At 41.9% G+C, this 16,035-nt stretch overlaps 1 protein-coding gene across 7 annotated transcripts; it reads right to left on the reverse strand.

Annotated features, from left to right (window-relative positions):
• Positions 1–339: 339 nt before the first annotated feature.
• LOC149127471 (uncharacterized) lies at positions 340–14,860 on the reverse strand. Of its 7 annotated transcripts, XR_016231222.1 has the most exons (7): positions 14,721–14,860; positions 10,383–10,518; positions 9,587–9,641; positions 9,215–9,269; positions 4,264–4,370; positions 883–994; positions 340–784 (listed from the first exon to the last, which is right to left on the reverse strand). XR_016231222.1 is itself a non-coding variant. In XM_089328742.1 (6 exons), exons 2-6 carry the CDS (start codon positions 10,506–10,508, stop codon positions 720–722), a joined length of 465 nt encoding a protein of 154 aa, XP_089184868.1. In that variant the 5' UTR covers positions 10,509–10,518; positions 14,721–14,860; the 3' UTR covers positions 340–719. The 7 variants fall into 7 exon arrangements, 1 of the variants encoding a protein (XP_089184868.1); XR_016231218.1 differs by lacking the exon at positions 10,383–10,518; XM_089328742.1 differs by lacking the exon at positions 9,215–9,269.
• Between the last annotated feature and the right edge of the window lie 1,175 nt (positions 14,861–16,035).

Genomic DNA, 16,035 nt, shown 5'->3' on the forward strand with positions numbered 1-16,035 from the left:
CTGAGAACTGCATGTCACCAGCAAAGCTATGACCCTGTGGTCACTGCAGGAACAAGACAGAAGCAAGGACAGATGAATCACATGTAGGTCTTGTGATAGCACTGATTTGTTATAATACCAGCATCTCAACCCCACTGGATACTGAAATCAGGGCTGGATTGTCCAGAAAAACAGAATAACAAAGGTGTCAGCAGAATGTCTTACAGAGGACATACGTGGCCAAGGATTTCCCACATCTCCAGCACTCATTCTCCTGCTCCCAGGGAAAAACAAGCCCTCCAAGCTTTCAAAACAGGAGCAACTTTGCCCATTTTATAAAAAATTTATTTATTTATTTGAAAGACAGAGTTACAGAGACAGAAGGAGAGACAGAGAGAGAGATTGATCTTCCATCCACTGGTTCACTCCCTAGATGGCCCCAGTGACCAAGGCTGGGCCAGGCCACAACTTTTAAAAATCTCCAGTATGCCAATACAATCCCATCAAGGTTGAATATACCAGTGCCATCTCACTAGTCCAAGAGATCAATTTCAGTTCACAATTGATCACACTGATAGATCTAAGAGTCAAAGGGATCACACAAACAAGACTAGTTTCTGCTAATACTAACTGATAGAATAAAATAAAGGAGAGAATGATCCAACATGGTAAGCGGGATACACAGCAGACTCATAGAATGGCAGATGTCCTAAACAGCACTCTGGGCTCAGAATCAGCCCTTAAGGCATTTGGATCTGGCTGAAGAGTCCATGAGAGTATTTTAGGTATGGAAAGCCAAGACACTCTGGAAAAAAAAAAAAAAAAAAAAAAAAAAAAACTAAATGAAAGATCTCTGCGAATGAGATCCCAGTAGATAGAACAGGTCATCAAAGAAGGAGGTACCTTTCTCTGAAGGGAGGCAAGAACTTCCACTTTGACGATGACCTTGTCTGAATAAGATCGAAGTCAGCGAACTCAAAAGGCTTCCATAGCCATGGCAACTCATGACTAGAGCCTAGGGAGATTAATGACACCATAAACAAGAGTGTCAAATTGTTAAGTCAACAACAGGAGTCACGGTGCACTTACTCCTCATGTGGGATCTCTGTCCTTAATGTGTTGTCCAATGTGAAGTAATGCTATAACTAGTACTGAAACAGTATTTTTCACTGTCTTTCTATGTGGGTGCAAACTGATGAAATCTTTACTTAATATATACTAAATTGATCTTCTGTATATAAAGATAATTGAAAATGAATCTTGATGTGAATGGAATGGGAGAGGGAGTGGGAGATGGGAGGGTTGCAAGTGGGAGGGAAGTTGGGGGGGAAGCCATTGTAATCCATAAACTGTACTTTGAAAATTTATATTTACTAAATAAAAGTTTAAAAAATTTTTAAAAAATCTCCAGTATGTGGCATTAGGAATTGATACTTCTTGTATCTACATTGGAAACTGTATATGCATTAAATTTCTTAATTCCCAGAATAGCCCAATATCTAAAAGGCATATTTCCTTTCTTTTGTAAATGTTAAACCGAAGATGTGAGAAATTAGGAATATTTCCCAAGGGACTTGAAGTGTCAGATTTCCTGGGGAGTAGATGATGTTTGGCATAAGGGTTAAAACACTGTGAGAACCCTTGTGATCTACATTAGGTAGCCTGAGATGAGTTCTGCTTCTGCTCCTGATCTAGGCTTCCTGCTGACATGACCCCTGGGAAGCAGCAGTTGATGGCTCAAGTACTTACAGTCCCTGCCTCCCATGTGAGAGAGCCAGACTGAATTCCAGCTCCTGGGTTTGGCCTGGTGCAGACCTGGCTATTATAGGCATTTGGGGAGTTAACCAACCCATGGAGATTTATATGTGTGTGTGTGTGTGTGTGTGTGTCTGTGTGTATGCCTTTCAATAAACAAAAACAAAGTTGTTTTATGAGAGTTCAGAATTCTTGATTCCAGGAATCTTTCTGATTCCAGGATCTGATACTTTTCCCCCACACCAGACTGCACTGGGGTTTGCTTAATAGTAGTGCTTAATAGTATATCTACAGCCAATATTAATGCTATTAATTCCCATTTCACAGCACTCTTTGTGCACTAGGTATCCTTCAGAAATTATTTGCTTGTTCACATGGTAGCCCTGGGGCATGAGTATTCTACACATTTCAAAGATGGAGAAACAGGCTTAGAGAAGTTCCACAGACTCCTTGAGGTTCCCCAGCCAGTAAATGCAGAGCCTGCACTTACTGCCAGGTCTCCCTCAGGGGACTCAGCAGACATCACAAGCCCAGGTAGTAAGGGAGCCTGATGGGATTTCAGACCTCAGCTGGGGGTAGGGATAGAGACCCTGGGTTGACCTCAGACCCCATGGTGGGTGGCTTCTCACTCCAGCTCTAGAGGAGGGCTTCTCAGAACTTCAAAAGTGACTTAGCAACTCTGAGCCTGCTGAAGAGAAGGCAGTATTTAAAATGTCACCAGTCTGGGTATAGCAGTTACCTGAAAATATATTTATAACATTGCAGCAGAGTATCCTGTGCTTACACCCTACTCCAAACCCATGCAAATTCATGGTCCTGATTAGGCTGTGATGCACTGCAGATGCAGACAATGATAATGACAGCAGACAAACCCTTTCCAAAAGGCACTCAAAATCGATAAGCCCAAAGGCAACCAGACAGCCAAGATTTGAGGGCAAATTACGCAATATTCATGATTCTCATTATATTTTCACAAGTTTTGAAAAGGGACAAAAAAATCCTGTTCCTTTAAGGCTCCTACACTTTCATTCTCTGTGGCCCCTCCCTTTCAGTCCTTTCTAGTTTGGCATTTCATTTGCAAGAAGTCTCCATCTCCCTTATTTACATGTGAAAAAACTTGGAGCATCATGTGGTGAGGGTTCGGGCAGACCCTGAATTCCATTCAGTTCTCATTTCCTCTCTGACAGTCACCATTGAATCCATCATGTTCTCCCTGCCCTCTCTCTGACCACCTCAGAGATCCCAAATCGCTTTTCATCTCATGTGTCAATCACCCTCAGACCATGTCCGCTTTTCATTACCAACACGCCATCACATGACCCGCTAATCTGTCACTTTCTGACAGCGGTTAGTGTGCCAATTGATTTAATTAGCAATCAATTAGCTTGTTACTATTGGAAGTAATTACCTTTTATAGAGAAAAGAGTGCAGCTGGTGAGGGCAATAAAATTGTGCTAATAAAACTGCATCTACCCCCCTTTGTAGGAGCGGAGACACTGCTCTCAAGGGCTGGCCAAATGATGGGTGACACACACATCTTCTGAATGGCCCTGAGGGACGTGCAAAGCCCCTCTGTCGTTGCTATTACCCAGAAATGCACCTTCAGGGGAAGACTGGGTCAAGGGTTGTGCTTTCATTCTCACAGCACACACAGCTTTTCGGAAGGCTTGGGTTTTGGAGCAAGAAGAGATCTTGGAAGATACCCGTCCTTATTTTTTTTTTTTTTTCAAACAATGGACTTTTTCAGGTCCAGAGAGGTTTAAGGACTTGCCCAAGGTCACACAGTCAGCCAATGCTGGAGCCCTGCAAAGAGTCCGGCCTCCTGATTGGCAGCCACTGCCTCACAGGTCTGGAGGGGCTCTCTGGGTGGCACCACCACGGCCTGTGAAGGCCTGCATCCAGGAAGATCTGGATCAGTGATGGAGCACAGAAGGGAGAGTCAAGAGGAAGACCCTTTTAGAGAGTCACATTTTGAAACTATGGGGAAAAAAAACAGCCCACCCGCAAGGTGGGGCCATCTGCTGTCTTGGGGAACCTGGAAGCAAGGCGATTGTTGGCATGATTGCCTCTTTTTTGTGTACACAGCCTCCACATGTAGCCTCCGCTACTCCTCACCAGGGCTACAGCACATTTCCTGCACCTTCACCGTTAAATTCAGCCTCCAAACTGGTCCCTAGGCGCGCAATGCCGCGCTACATTAGCTCCGTGGTGAACAGCAGAGGCAGTAATGAGATGACTAAGGAGACCCGGATTCCATTCATCATCCTGTTGGCTCCAATATAAGTGTTCTTTTATCAGCACTATTGGTACTGATGTCACTGCAGAAGGCATAAATCACCTCACCAGTGACAGGGTCCTATTAAGGGTCATGGCCTAAAATCATTATTGACAAATTAAGGATCGCACTTGGCCATTTTTGTCGAGTGCCCTCAATTGGGGGTACAGCCTGGTTCTCTGTATCTGGTTGGAAATTAAATAGTCATTTAGAGTCCTGAGCAGCCGTGCAGATTAATTTGAAGAGTCACTCACCTCTTCCCCTCCCTCAAATTTGAGGATTATGCAGTTGACTTGAGAAGAAGCAAGACACTTCTTGGCGAAGATCTGTGTCCTTATCATTAATTGTCCTCCTTCAGCAGCTGTGGGGACACATTACATGACATTAGAGAGTGCAGAGTAGCACATCCGGTCTTGGATGGGGGCAGGCGGCTGGGGCTTGTCTGAGAGTTACTGAGAATTCTCATTTGAAAGGCTGTCACTGCCTAATGTGACTACAGAGGACTTCTTTGGAGGGCAGATGAAATGTAGATGAGACAGGAAAGAAGTTAATTGCATCATCCTTTTCTCTAAGTTGATATCCCAGATTAAAGGAACATGGCTTTCCCCAGAATCCTTGGCGAGATTAGCAGCCTGGTATTTTTTGGGTAGACACCAAAGTTGCCCCCACACCTATCTTCCAATCTCTGAACTGCACCGGGAATGTAGTCTCCCAGTGAAAGCTACCTGGACCTGGAAGTGAACTCAATACTTCTGGTCTGTGGGTTGTTGGCAGGCATCTGGAACCTCCAAACTCATGTTAGTAATGTAGCCTTAAATGATGCTGTAAGATGTGTATAAAGGACTTGGATAAGTAAAGACTGATATCAGATCTGTGGTTGGGAAGAGCCAATTCTTATAGATAAGTCATTTGCTCCAAATCAACTTACAAATTCAATGCAATTTTGCATTAATTTCAGAAGTATATGTCTGAGTGTATGTGAATTTCACAAATATTATTCCGAGGCTCAGTTGGAAGAATATAAAAGTAAATCTATGCAGGAAAACTATAAAGTAAGAGTGATGGAGGGTTTATTTTTCTGGCCAATTCTAAAATGCGTTACTAACCTACAGTAATCAAGATAGTATGGCAGCAGTGCCAGGATAGACAGGCAGACAATAGAATGGAAAAAGAAGTCTAAGCACAAAGATATACATGTACAGAAACATTTAGTACATCAGACAGTAGGGAAGAGATTATTCATTTTTGTACATTTGTCATATGACTATAGAGAATATTGCCTTTAATGCAAAAATCTTACTAAAAAGTATTGAAATCTCTCTCTTTATAGAGAAAAAAATCTGGTAAAGAAATGCCAAACTTAATATTTTATTAAACAGAAATACATGTATCTAAATATATTGTTTTACTAAAGTAAATTTCTTCTTCATCCACATCATTCTGCTGAAGAGAGAAAAATTAAATGAATTAGAGATCCTAATTCTGTAGGGGAAAAATGTTTAATTTTCTACCCAAAAGAACAAGGTTGTATATATATTTTTTGAATTCACTTTTCTTGATTTTTGTTCAGTATAACAAGGACTAACACTGAATGCATAGCTGACGCCGCGGCTCACTAGGCTAATCCTCCGCCTTGCGGCGCCGGCACACACCGGGTTCTAGTCCCGGTCGGGGCACCGGATTCTGTCCCGGTTGCCCCTCTTCCAGGCCAGCTCTCTGCTGTGGCCAGGGAGTGCAGTGGAGGATGGCCCAAGTGCTTGGGCCCTGCAGCCCATGGGAGACCAGGAGAAGCACCTGGCTCCTGGCTTCGGATCAGCGCAGTGCGCCGGCCGCAGCACGCTGGCGGCAGCGGCCATTGGAGGGTGAACCAACGGCAAAGGAAGACCTTTCTCTCTGTCTCTCTCGCTGTCCACTCTGTCTGTCAAAAAACAAACAAACAAACAAACAAACAAAAAAAACCACTGAATGCAGAGACTATTTAAAGGGTCTTGCGGATTTGATTGAGGGATGGTGTCTTGCTTATTTTTTTATTGCTATTATCTTTTAGAATCATCTGACAAGAGTCATGATAGAACATGATGGCGGGGCCGGTGCTGTGGCGCAGCTGGTTAAAGCCCTGGCCTGAAGCACCAGCATCCCATGTGAGCGCCAGTTCTAGTCCCGGCCACTCTTCTTTCGATCCAGCTCTCTGCTATGGCCTGGGAAAGCAGTAGAAGAGCGCCCAAGTGCTTGCACCCTGCACCCAGGTGTGCTCCTGGCTTCAGATCAGCACATCTCTGGCTGTTGTGGCCAACTGGGGAGTGGACCAGCAGAATGGAAGACCTCTCTGTCTCTACCTCTCTCTGTAACTCTCTTTCTAATAAATAAAATAAATTTTTTAAAAAAATACAGCATGATGGTTGTAAACCAAAATATTTTTAAAAGCTGCAACTAACAGCTTCAAATATATATATATATATATACACATATATACATTATTAAAAATTGACTAACTTTTGGAGAAATTGCCAACTCTGACCAACTTGTACCTTATGAAAAATTAAATTCCTTTTTTTTAAAAAAAGAGTTTTACATATGAAGCCACAAAAGGAATGAATGAACTGCAAGTGAAAACACATATAATCTGGGGAAAGAAAAGACTTCCTAAATGTGACAGCAAAAACAAGAACCATAAAACAACAAAAAGAGGAAGGTTTACTTACATACCAATTTAAAACATGGCAAAAGACTTAAGCTGACAGCAAGCCATGAACTAAAAGCATATAAAGTTACTCCAACAGAAAAAAATAGGCCAAAGCGTGAAGGTATTATTTGCTAAAAAATGAGAAACAAAGAACAAATAAATATAAAGACCTTGTAAGTAACCAATAAAGTTAATTTGAAACAATAAAAAATGATTTTTTCAAACACCGTTATCACTTATCAAATTAGAAAATGTTAAAAATTATGTTACTGATGTTAGTGAGTATATGAGGAATGAGATACATTCATGTGCTGCAGATGGATATATGAATGGTCAAAATATTACTGAAAGGCAGTTTGAGAAATTGTCAGTTATTACAAAGAATGCTGTCCTTTGATGCAGCATTTCAACCACTAGAAGCTTATCCTTAGCAATACTTTGTAAATGTGTGAAAGTTTTCTTAGCAGATTGTTCATGAAGTACTATTGTGAATGGGCTTTTTTCAAACAGCAAAAGAACTTAATTTTTCATTATTGAGAACAGATGAATGTTTAACAGAATGTTATTTATTATAAAAGAAAGAACTAGAAATGACCTAGGTATAACAGTGTGTCATTATTTTGATAGCTTCAGATTTAATTCTGTGGAAAGATGTTCACAATCTTTTTGAACAAAGAATAAATGCATAGCATGAAAATATACAGATTTGCATGAGGGAAAGTATGTATGAGCATATATGCACACACGAGTATATATAAAATTAGAAACTTTGGTAGACTTTGATCTGAATATCCAATTTAATTTACTTGAATTTGAATATGGTTATGAGTTTGGATATCTTATATTAAAATTTTTCTTTCTTGAAAAGCAGTGCAAATGATAATTTTGCTTATATAGGCAAACTGCTCATGGAAAGAAAATATTAACTAGCAATGTAATAAAGAAATGATTTCTTTTGGGGCCTTAAGCTCAAACCTTCAAATTTGCACTGTTTCCTTGTGGAATTATTTGATCAAACTGAAATTAAAACCAAAAGATCTAACTGGGTCTGGTCAGCTGCCTTGCTGCCCCAGATAACTGCTGGAACTTTCCAATCTTCTGAAAAAGCAGAAAGCAACAATTATGATTGAAACCTTGAGGGGAATCCGTCCCTTCTTTCAGCTAATATTAATTGAGCACCTTTGTTTATCTCACTCAACTTCATGGTGGGATAGGTTGTTTATAAGAATTGTTTCACTCCAACCCAAGGAAGCAAAGATACAAAGGCCAGGCCTGGGTGCCAGGAGAAGGAGGCTTGGCTACTAGAATGTGTCCAAGGCACAGTTCAAATGAGAATGCAAAGTATAAAGTACTGTTTGAATACTAGTTTTACCATTAATTCTCATAGTACAACACTTTAAGGACAGAGGTCCTACATGGGAAGTAAGTGTACAGTGACTCCTGTTATTGATTTAACAATTGACACTCTTATTTATGATGTCAGTTATCACTCGAGGGTCTTGTCATGAGCTGCTAAGGCTACGGAAGGCTCTTGAGTTCACAAACTCTGACCTTATTTAGACAAGGCTCACTTTCATCTAGGAATCATCTTTTAGAAGTTATTTATTAATTTTTTTATCTGATAGGAAGAACTCTTTTCTGCTGGTTCACTCCCAAATGCCCACAACAGCCAGGGTGGGGCTGGAAACACTCAGGAATGTAATCCAGGTCTCCCACGTGGGTGGCACGAATCCAGTGTTCAACCATCACCTGCTGCTTCCTAAGGTTAGCCTCAGGGAACTGGAATCTGGGGACCAGAGCTGGCTATAGAACCCAGATGCTCTGATGTAAAACATGGGTAACTTAAACCCTAAGCTAAATGCTCACCCCCAAGAATATTTAGAAATGATAAACATAATCAATCGGAAGGAGGCAACTGACTCTGTGTCCCCAGCTCTGTGTGGTGGGCAGTTGAAGGCTAGTGCATCAAAAGTAGCTTCTCTTCTGAGTGTGGGTCTCACCTTCCCATGTATTAAAAGACTTGGGTTGAGGGGAGGTTCTGTGGAACTGACTCTGCCACATGGAGTCTCCTCTTACCGTGCTCTGCAGTTAATTCTATGTCCTGGAATGAAGAAATCCTTCTATATTGAGGAGCTGAAGAAGGGAGATGTGATGGGTAAATCAGAGGTCACTCAACTGGCAGAAGCCCAGTGCCAGTGTTGATGGAGCAGTGACAAGTACTGAACTTGAGGTGACAGGACACATGTGATGTCAGTATGTTGAGGTTGGGTTTAGGGAGCTCTTGTGACAATCCACAGCTGCAGAGGGTATTCATTTTTCTTTAAAGGAAAGGAAATAAATCTCTTCTTGGAAGTACTTAAGACTCACACGTCTCCTCCTCAGTCTTCTGTTTTTCATTACTTGGGTTCAGCCCCAAATTCTTAGAACTTCTAGAACAACCGAGAGCCCTACCACCACCCACTGCCTCCCTGTCAGCCTCCCTTCCTCTTCATTCCAGCTGTCATGCAGGACCCCATACCTACCCACATCTGTGATAGACTGGGAGGGCTTGAGAAGGTCATGAGCATGTTTCTGCTTCTGTAAATGGAGGGAGTTGGATTGTCATAACTCTGACTCCTTCCAGCTGTCACATTCTAAAGACAGAGCTGGGGGAAGGGAGGGTAGGAGGGAGAGAGAGAGAGAGAGAGAAGAAGAAGAAGGAGGAGGATGAGGAGGGAGAGGAGGAGGAGGAGAAAAAGAAGACAGCAATGATGGAGCAGGACAGTTAAGGGAAGAGGAAGAGAAGTGGGAGGAAAGGTGGTCCTGGAAAGGTCTGAGGGAGACTTCAAATACCGGATGCTCACAGTGGACAAAAAGCATTGTGAAAATGTTGTAGACACATGAAGGACACTCACCTCCCCAGTGTGCTGTCCCACAACGGTTTTCTCTCCTGGCTTCCCCTGGCAGATACTGGAGGAAATACAACAGAACATGTGTCCTTGCCCTGGGATTTGTCACGGTGTATTCAGGGGTTGTTAGTGTACACCACATGCGACTAAGGAACCTTCTGGTTTCTCGCTGCACACTGGACCTACTTCTGCTCAGGGCACACATGTAAATGTATGATAATCTTCTCTCCCATGACACCCTGAAGACAGGTGCTCCATCTTCCCCATTTGTGCATGACCTGTATCTACTATCTTGCCTGGATCCTTCCTGGGGCTGAGTCAGTGATGAGTGGATGGATGAAGAAATGAATGGGTGAATGGTGTGAGTGTGCTCAGGAGTGGACTGTCTCGGAGACTTTAGAGTTTCAGTAGGTCCATGGAGTGAATGCAATTAGAGGGAAATATTGGGGTGGGGTTCTACTCTGCAACAAACTAGTAATCAGCCCAGAATTGCCTACATCCTTGACCCCTTGGTTGAATTCAGGACCCAAACTGCTCTTTGGTCATTGCTGAGGCAGCACTGTTTGAAGCCCATGACGTCTCAGTCTCCTCCATCAGGTTTCGCTAAAGGCAGGGGAGGACGAGTCTGGGATGGAGCTCAGAGGAATTTTTTTGGGAGGCATTGAATTTTATTATAAAAATGCATTCTTTTTAAAGATTTATTTATATGAAAGGCAGAGAGAGAGAGAGAGAGAGAGAGAGAGAGAGAGAGAACAAGCAGGAGAGGCAGAAAGAGAGATTTCCTATCCACTGGTTCACTTACCAAATGTCCACAATGGCCAGAGCTGGGCTGATCCAAAGGCTGGGAGTCAGGAGCTTCTTCCGGGTCTCCCATGTGGGTGCAGAAGCCCAAGCACCTGGGCCATCCTCTACTGCTTCCCCAGGCCATTAGCAGGGAGCTGGACAGATTGGAAGTAGAGCTGGGACTCAAATCAGTGCCCATATAGGATACCAGTTGGTGCCATAGTCAGTGGCTTTAGCCACTACACCACAGTGGGTTATCATTATAATTTTGCCTTAAAGTGTACTAAGAACGCTTGGAAAACTAATAATTTCCCATAATTCCACTCATTTGAAAGTTACTTGCATTAAGAAATAAAATTCCACTTCAGCCCTCCTCCTTTCCTTACAGATAATGACCAGTAACACTTTCCTAGGTACAAGTATCATTTCTGGTGGTTTCCTGTGCTCCTTAGCCATTTCCTTTGCTTTATGTGTAAACAGTTACAGCTATATATGAATAAAGATATAAGAATTATATATAGGATGACTCTATGCTATTGTTCTGTAAACTGCTTTCAAATTTAACCATTCAATTGGTCTTAGGTATCCATAGGTTCCATATCCTCAGATTCAACCAACCACGGATTCACAACATTAGTAAAAAATCCACAGTACTCCAAAAAACAACACTTGAATGTGCTTCGTGCCAAGCATTATGCTTAGAATGAACAAATTGGTGTGTAGGCATTCCATTAGATGTTGGAAAGCATCTAAAGACAATCTGCAGGGGCTGGCACTGTGGCGTAGCAGGTAAAGCCACTGCCTGCAGTGCCAGTATCCCATATGGGGCGCCAGTTCGAGTCCCAGCTGCTCCACTTCTGATCCGGTTCTCTGCTATGGCCTGTGAAAGCAGAAGATGGCCCAAGTCCCTGGGCCCCTGCACCCATGTAGGAGACCCGGAAGAAGCCCCTGGCTTCTAGCTTTAGATCGGCACAGCTCCAGCCATTATGGCCAACTGGGGAGTGAACCAGTGGATGGAAGACCTCTCTCTCTCTCTCTCTCTCTCTCTCTCTCTCTCTCTCTGTCTTTCCTTCTCTCTCTGTGTTAACTCTGACTTTCAAATAAATACATAAATCTTTTGAAAACAAAAAAGACAAACTACAGCATTCTGGGGCATGTAAATAGAGCATATGCAAAACTATACCATTCTGTATCAGAAACTCAAGTGTTCATGGATTTGGTGTCTGCCAGGGGAACTGGGACCAATCCCCTGGGGATACTTAGGGACTATTGCATATAATGCATGTTTGTTTTTCTTTGTTAATACATAGCCATCTCCTTTGTTCTTATTTGTGGATGTATTGTTCTTCATTGAGTCAGTACAATAACACTCAATTTATCTATTCCTCTACTAATGGGAATTTATAATATGCCCAAATTTGTATCAGTTTTTCATTTTTAAACAATATGATAAACACTTTTGTGCACTTATCTTCATTATTATAATTTCTTCAGAAAATATTCTTAAATGAAATATTCGTCCTCAAGGCATGTTTTTAGACAAAATGTATTAATATAGCAAATTTATATGGAAAAAGGGGCTTAATTTTATATTTTCACCAATAAAATATTGGTGGACCATTTCCTCACACCCTCACCAATTAGTATAAAATGCATCATAGTTATTGCCTTATGTTGTATTCAAATATTCATTAGGAAGTAGGTGTTCAGCCTAATATTTAAGATGCCCAAGTCAGAATGCCTGGGTTCAATTCCTGGTTACGGCTCTTGACCCCAGCTTTTGCCAATGCAAACCCTGGAAGGCAGCAGTGATGGCTCAAGTAATTGGGTCCCTTTCACCCATGTGGGAGACCTGGATTGAGTTCCAACCTCCTGGCTCCAACCCTGGCCCAGACTCAGCCATTGTGATGTGTTCTCTGTCCTCTATCTCTCTGTATCTCTCTCAATAAATTAAAAAAAGACATTAGGATAAATTAATTTTTATATAATTTACCATTCACTTATATTTCTATTGTGAATTTCTTTGTCATATTCTTTTCCATTTATTCTACCTGATTATTTAGATTTTTTTTCCTTATTGATAGAGAAACTGACCCATGTATTTTTTTCTTTTCTTTTTCTTTTTTTTATTTGAGAGGTAGAGTTACAGACAGTGACAGAGAGAAAGAAAGAGAAAGGTCTTCCTTCCATTGGTTCACTCCCCAAATGGCCAATACGGCCAGCGCTGTGCCGATCCGAAGCCAGGAACCAGGTGCTTCCTCCTGGTCTCCCATGGGGGTGCACGGGTCCAAGCACTTGGGCCATCCTCCACTGCCCTAGGCCACAGAAGAGAGCTGGACTGGAAGAGGAGCAACCGGGACTAGAACCCGGCGCTCATATTGGATGCCGGTACCGTAGGCGGAGGATTAATCAAGTGAGCCATGGCACCGGCCCCCTGACCCATATATATTAAGAATATTGCAAACATTAAGTAGCATCCACCACTAAATGAGACTTTACCTTTCTTGTGTATTAAATCACCTTTTTGATTTTATGATTTCTGGGGGGTTTGTGTCCAACTTACAAAGGTCTTTCTCACCCAAACACTATAGAAAATAACTCTATAGTTATCTAATACTTTCATACTTTAAGGTTTTATATCTATAAACCCCAAGGATATTTTTAAAAATAGAGTGAAGTCAGAATTTAACTTCAGTTTTTTTTCCCAAATGGAAAGCCAGCTATTCTTATATCATTTATTGAATAATCTATCCTTTGTTCTACAAACTTAAGGTATTTTTTCAAATGTAATTTCCCCTAAATGTTCTAAGAAAATGGAGTGTGGGACAGCTGGATCTCAATATATCATCCAGAACACTATATGTATCCCCAACACTCATTCAGGTTAAAAATATGTTCATAATGATATTACTATACTGTAATACCTGTACACTTGCATTCTTTCATGGATGTACCCTGGAGTTGATTGATGAATAATACAATTTGTGTGCATGTATACTCTTTTATTACAAAATTTTCTGATTCAGTTCCTGAAGGGGTAGTTATTGATAGATGCAAAGGCTCTGTGGGATTCTCAATCCTATTTAAGAGTGTAAAGGAATCATGAGACCAAAAGTTTGTCAACCACTGGTCTAGGAAAAAGTGGCGTGTTTAGTCTATTTTCCTGGTGCATCTCTTCATAGCTGCAGAATACACATGCCCCAGACTGAGAAATGAACGGTGCAAGTAGGGAGAAAAAGCAAAGCTCTGGAAGGTTTTATGGTTTGTCACTTGTCACCTCCTCTTATTAGTTCTGTCAATTTGAACAAGGACGTTAGCTCAAAACAGCCCCTAGAATGTGCTTTATCAATGTCCTCCTCTTAATTTACAATTAATCTTTTTCAAATTGAGACACATCATTTCTGAGTCCTGAGATTTCAGGTCATTTGAATTCTGTGCAAATTATACTTGTTTATAGTCCAATTTCATGATTCTAATTCATCCCGTTTTTCTTTAAGAAAGACCTTTTTGTGCAGGGAAGTGATTTTGTTTTACTGGTCAAGCGATACAATAGGGTTCCCAGACAGTGTGAGTTTTTTGGTCATTTATTTTCTGGCAAGTGCAGCATTCTGCACCATGGGATGGATGGGCTGCAAGCAGCAGGGATCTGGCCCCTACACTCAGCCTGGTGTCCTTGAACCATTGCAACTTACCAGCCTGCCTTATGGCGGTCAGCCTAGCCAGCAGGGGGAGATGTAATTTGATAAGGACAAGGGCCGTCACAATCTCAAGCTCAGAAAGTATTTCCACTACTGCCTCGTACTAATTATTTTGTGAATAAACGGTCTTCGACCTCCACCTCCCTCAATAAGCAGTTTATGTGCACTTAAACATTTTCTTTGATAGAACACTCACAACCTCACGAAACAACCCTCATTGTTGAACAACCCACATTATTAACTCCAGTTAGAATGGACTTGGCTTCCCTTCTCCGTGTCACAGAAGCACACACAAGCCTCTCACAGCAATTGCTGCTTGATCCATGTGTCAATCCCCTCAGCAAGCCTTTCCCGATTTCTCCTCCTCCAACTTCTGCACAGAGAGCTGTTGCACTTTTGCTTACTTTGACTATGTCTTTAACCAGAGTAATGATTTTCTGTGCCTGTTGTATCACATTACCACACACCAGGTGGCTTACAGCAACAGAAATGTATTCTTTCACAGTCCTAGAGACCATAATCCAAAACCAAACTCTCAATCAGGCTCTGCTGGCTTGAAAACCCTGAAGGGAGACTCCTCCCACCTTAGTCCTCCTGTGCTGCTTAGCAGAATGCCACAGACTGATTAACTTATAAAGAAAACAAACTGATTTTCTCACAGTTCTGGAAGCTGAGAAGTCCAGGGTCAAGGCCTCCTTACTTCATCTTCCCATACAGAAAGCTGAAAGGCAAGAGAAAAGTAACCACACTACTTCACAAGGGCACCCAATCCCACTCAAAAGGGAGGAGACCTCACAGCCTAATCAACTCTCACAGCCTATCACATTGGCAACACCTGAAATTTAGAGGGGTCACATTCAATCACTACAGCCTTCCTTACTTCTTTCAACTTCGACTGCATGTCAGTACTTTTGATTTCTATGATCTATCACTCCAAATTGCTACCTCCGTCTGCACATGATCTTCTTTCTCTTCCAAAGATGCTGATCATTGTATTTAGGGCCTGGCTGGGTAATTCAGGTTCGCTGCATCTCAGGATCTGTAAGTTAATTACATCTGTAAAGCTCCTTCTGCAAAATAAGCTACTGAGGGTTACATTAAGGAGAAAATTTGGGGGAAGCCACCATTCCACACACCACACAAGGGGTAGAAAAATGGCCACTATTGGACCAAATGTAGTCTACAGAAATGGGTGAATTTTCCCACAAAAGGTTTATGCTTTTGGACATTTCTTGTAAATATCTGACATCTGGGCAAAGCAGAAGATCTGGTAACACACTGGAACTCCGTCTCAATGTCAGTCAGAGAAGCTGAGGAGGCGCCACCTTTCGCAAGATGATTGTGCACTCACTTTACTCAGTCCTCACCACTTTCCAGTCCACGCCACCCATTTGAAACTGACCGGACCCATCAGGTCTTCGCAGACATTTGACTCCCTGGCCCTTCATTTATACTCTTATTGTCTTGCTCTAACCTGTCTTCTTCCTTCCTGTCTCATTTGACTTTGTGTTTCTAGTATCTAAGAGCATGCTTGACACAAGAGCCAAGCTGGAAAACATCTGCTAGACTAAATAATGTAGAACTTAGACTGAAGAGGAACATGCTTCCCTGTAGCTCTTACCTAGAAACAGAGCTTGTTTTTTGAATACCAAGCCATGCAGAACAAAGGTCGTCTTTCTTTTTAAGGAGATCCTTTGTACTCTAAATATACACAGTACAGGAGAAAACACCAGATTTTCACTAGCATTAACACCCGATGCATGTCTCCATTGAACAGGAAGGGTGTTTCCCTTAAGTTTTGATTTCTGAATAATGAGGGCCTGAAAAAAAGTCAAGATGGGGATTATTTTTCTACCAAGAACAGTCAATCTGGAGGTGTGTGGGACAAGAATGATCTGATGGCATTAACACATCATCACAGCTTTGAGAGTCTTGCCTGTTCTGCTGTCCTCAGGCTGTTTCTTCCATTTTCAG

This window comes from Oryctolagus cuniculus, chromosome 3, assembly GCF_051225735.1.
Source record: "Oryctolagus cuniculus isolate XC-2025 breed Fujian yellow rabbit chromosome 3, ASM5122573v1, whole genome shotgun sequence".
NCBI lineage: Eukaryota > Metazoa > Chordata > Mammalia > Lagomorpha > Leporidae > Oryctolagus > Oryctolagus cuniculus.

Excerpts from the sequence above, each read along its gene's own strand:
- LOC149127471 (XM_089328742.1), bottom strand. The coding sequence starts at position 10,508 with ATGGCCTGGGGAAGCAGTAGAGGATGGCCCAGGTGCTTGGGCTTCTGC. Across the intron at positions 9,642-10,382 it reads CTGGCCATTGTGGACATTTG|TATCTGCCAGGGGAAGCCAG; the intron begins GTAAGTGAACCA and ends TATTTCCTCCAG. Across the intron at positions 995-4,263 it reads AATTTGAGGGAGGGGAAGAG|GCTCTAGTCATGAGTTGCCA; the intron begins GTGAGTGACTCT and ends TAATCTCCCTAG.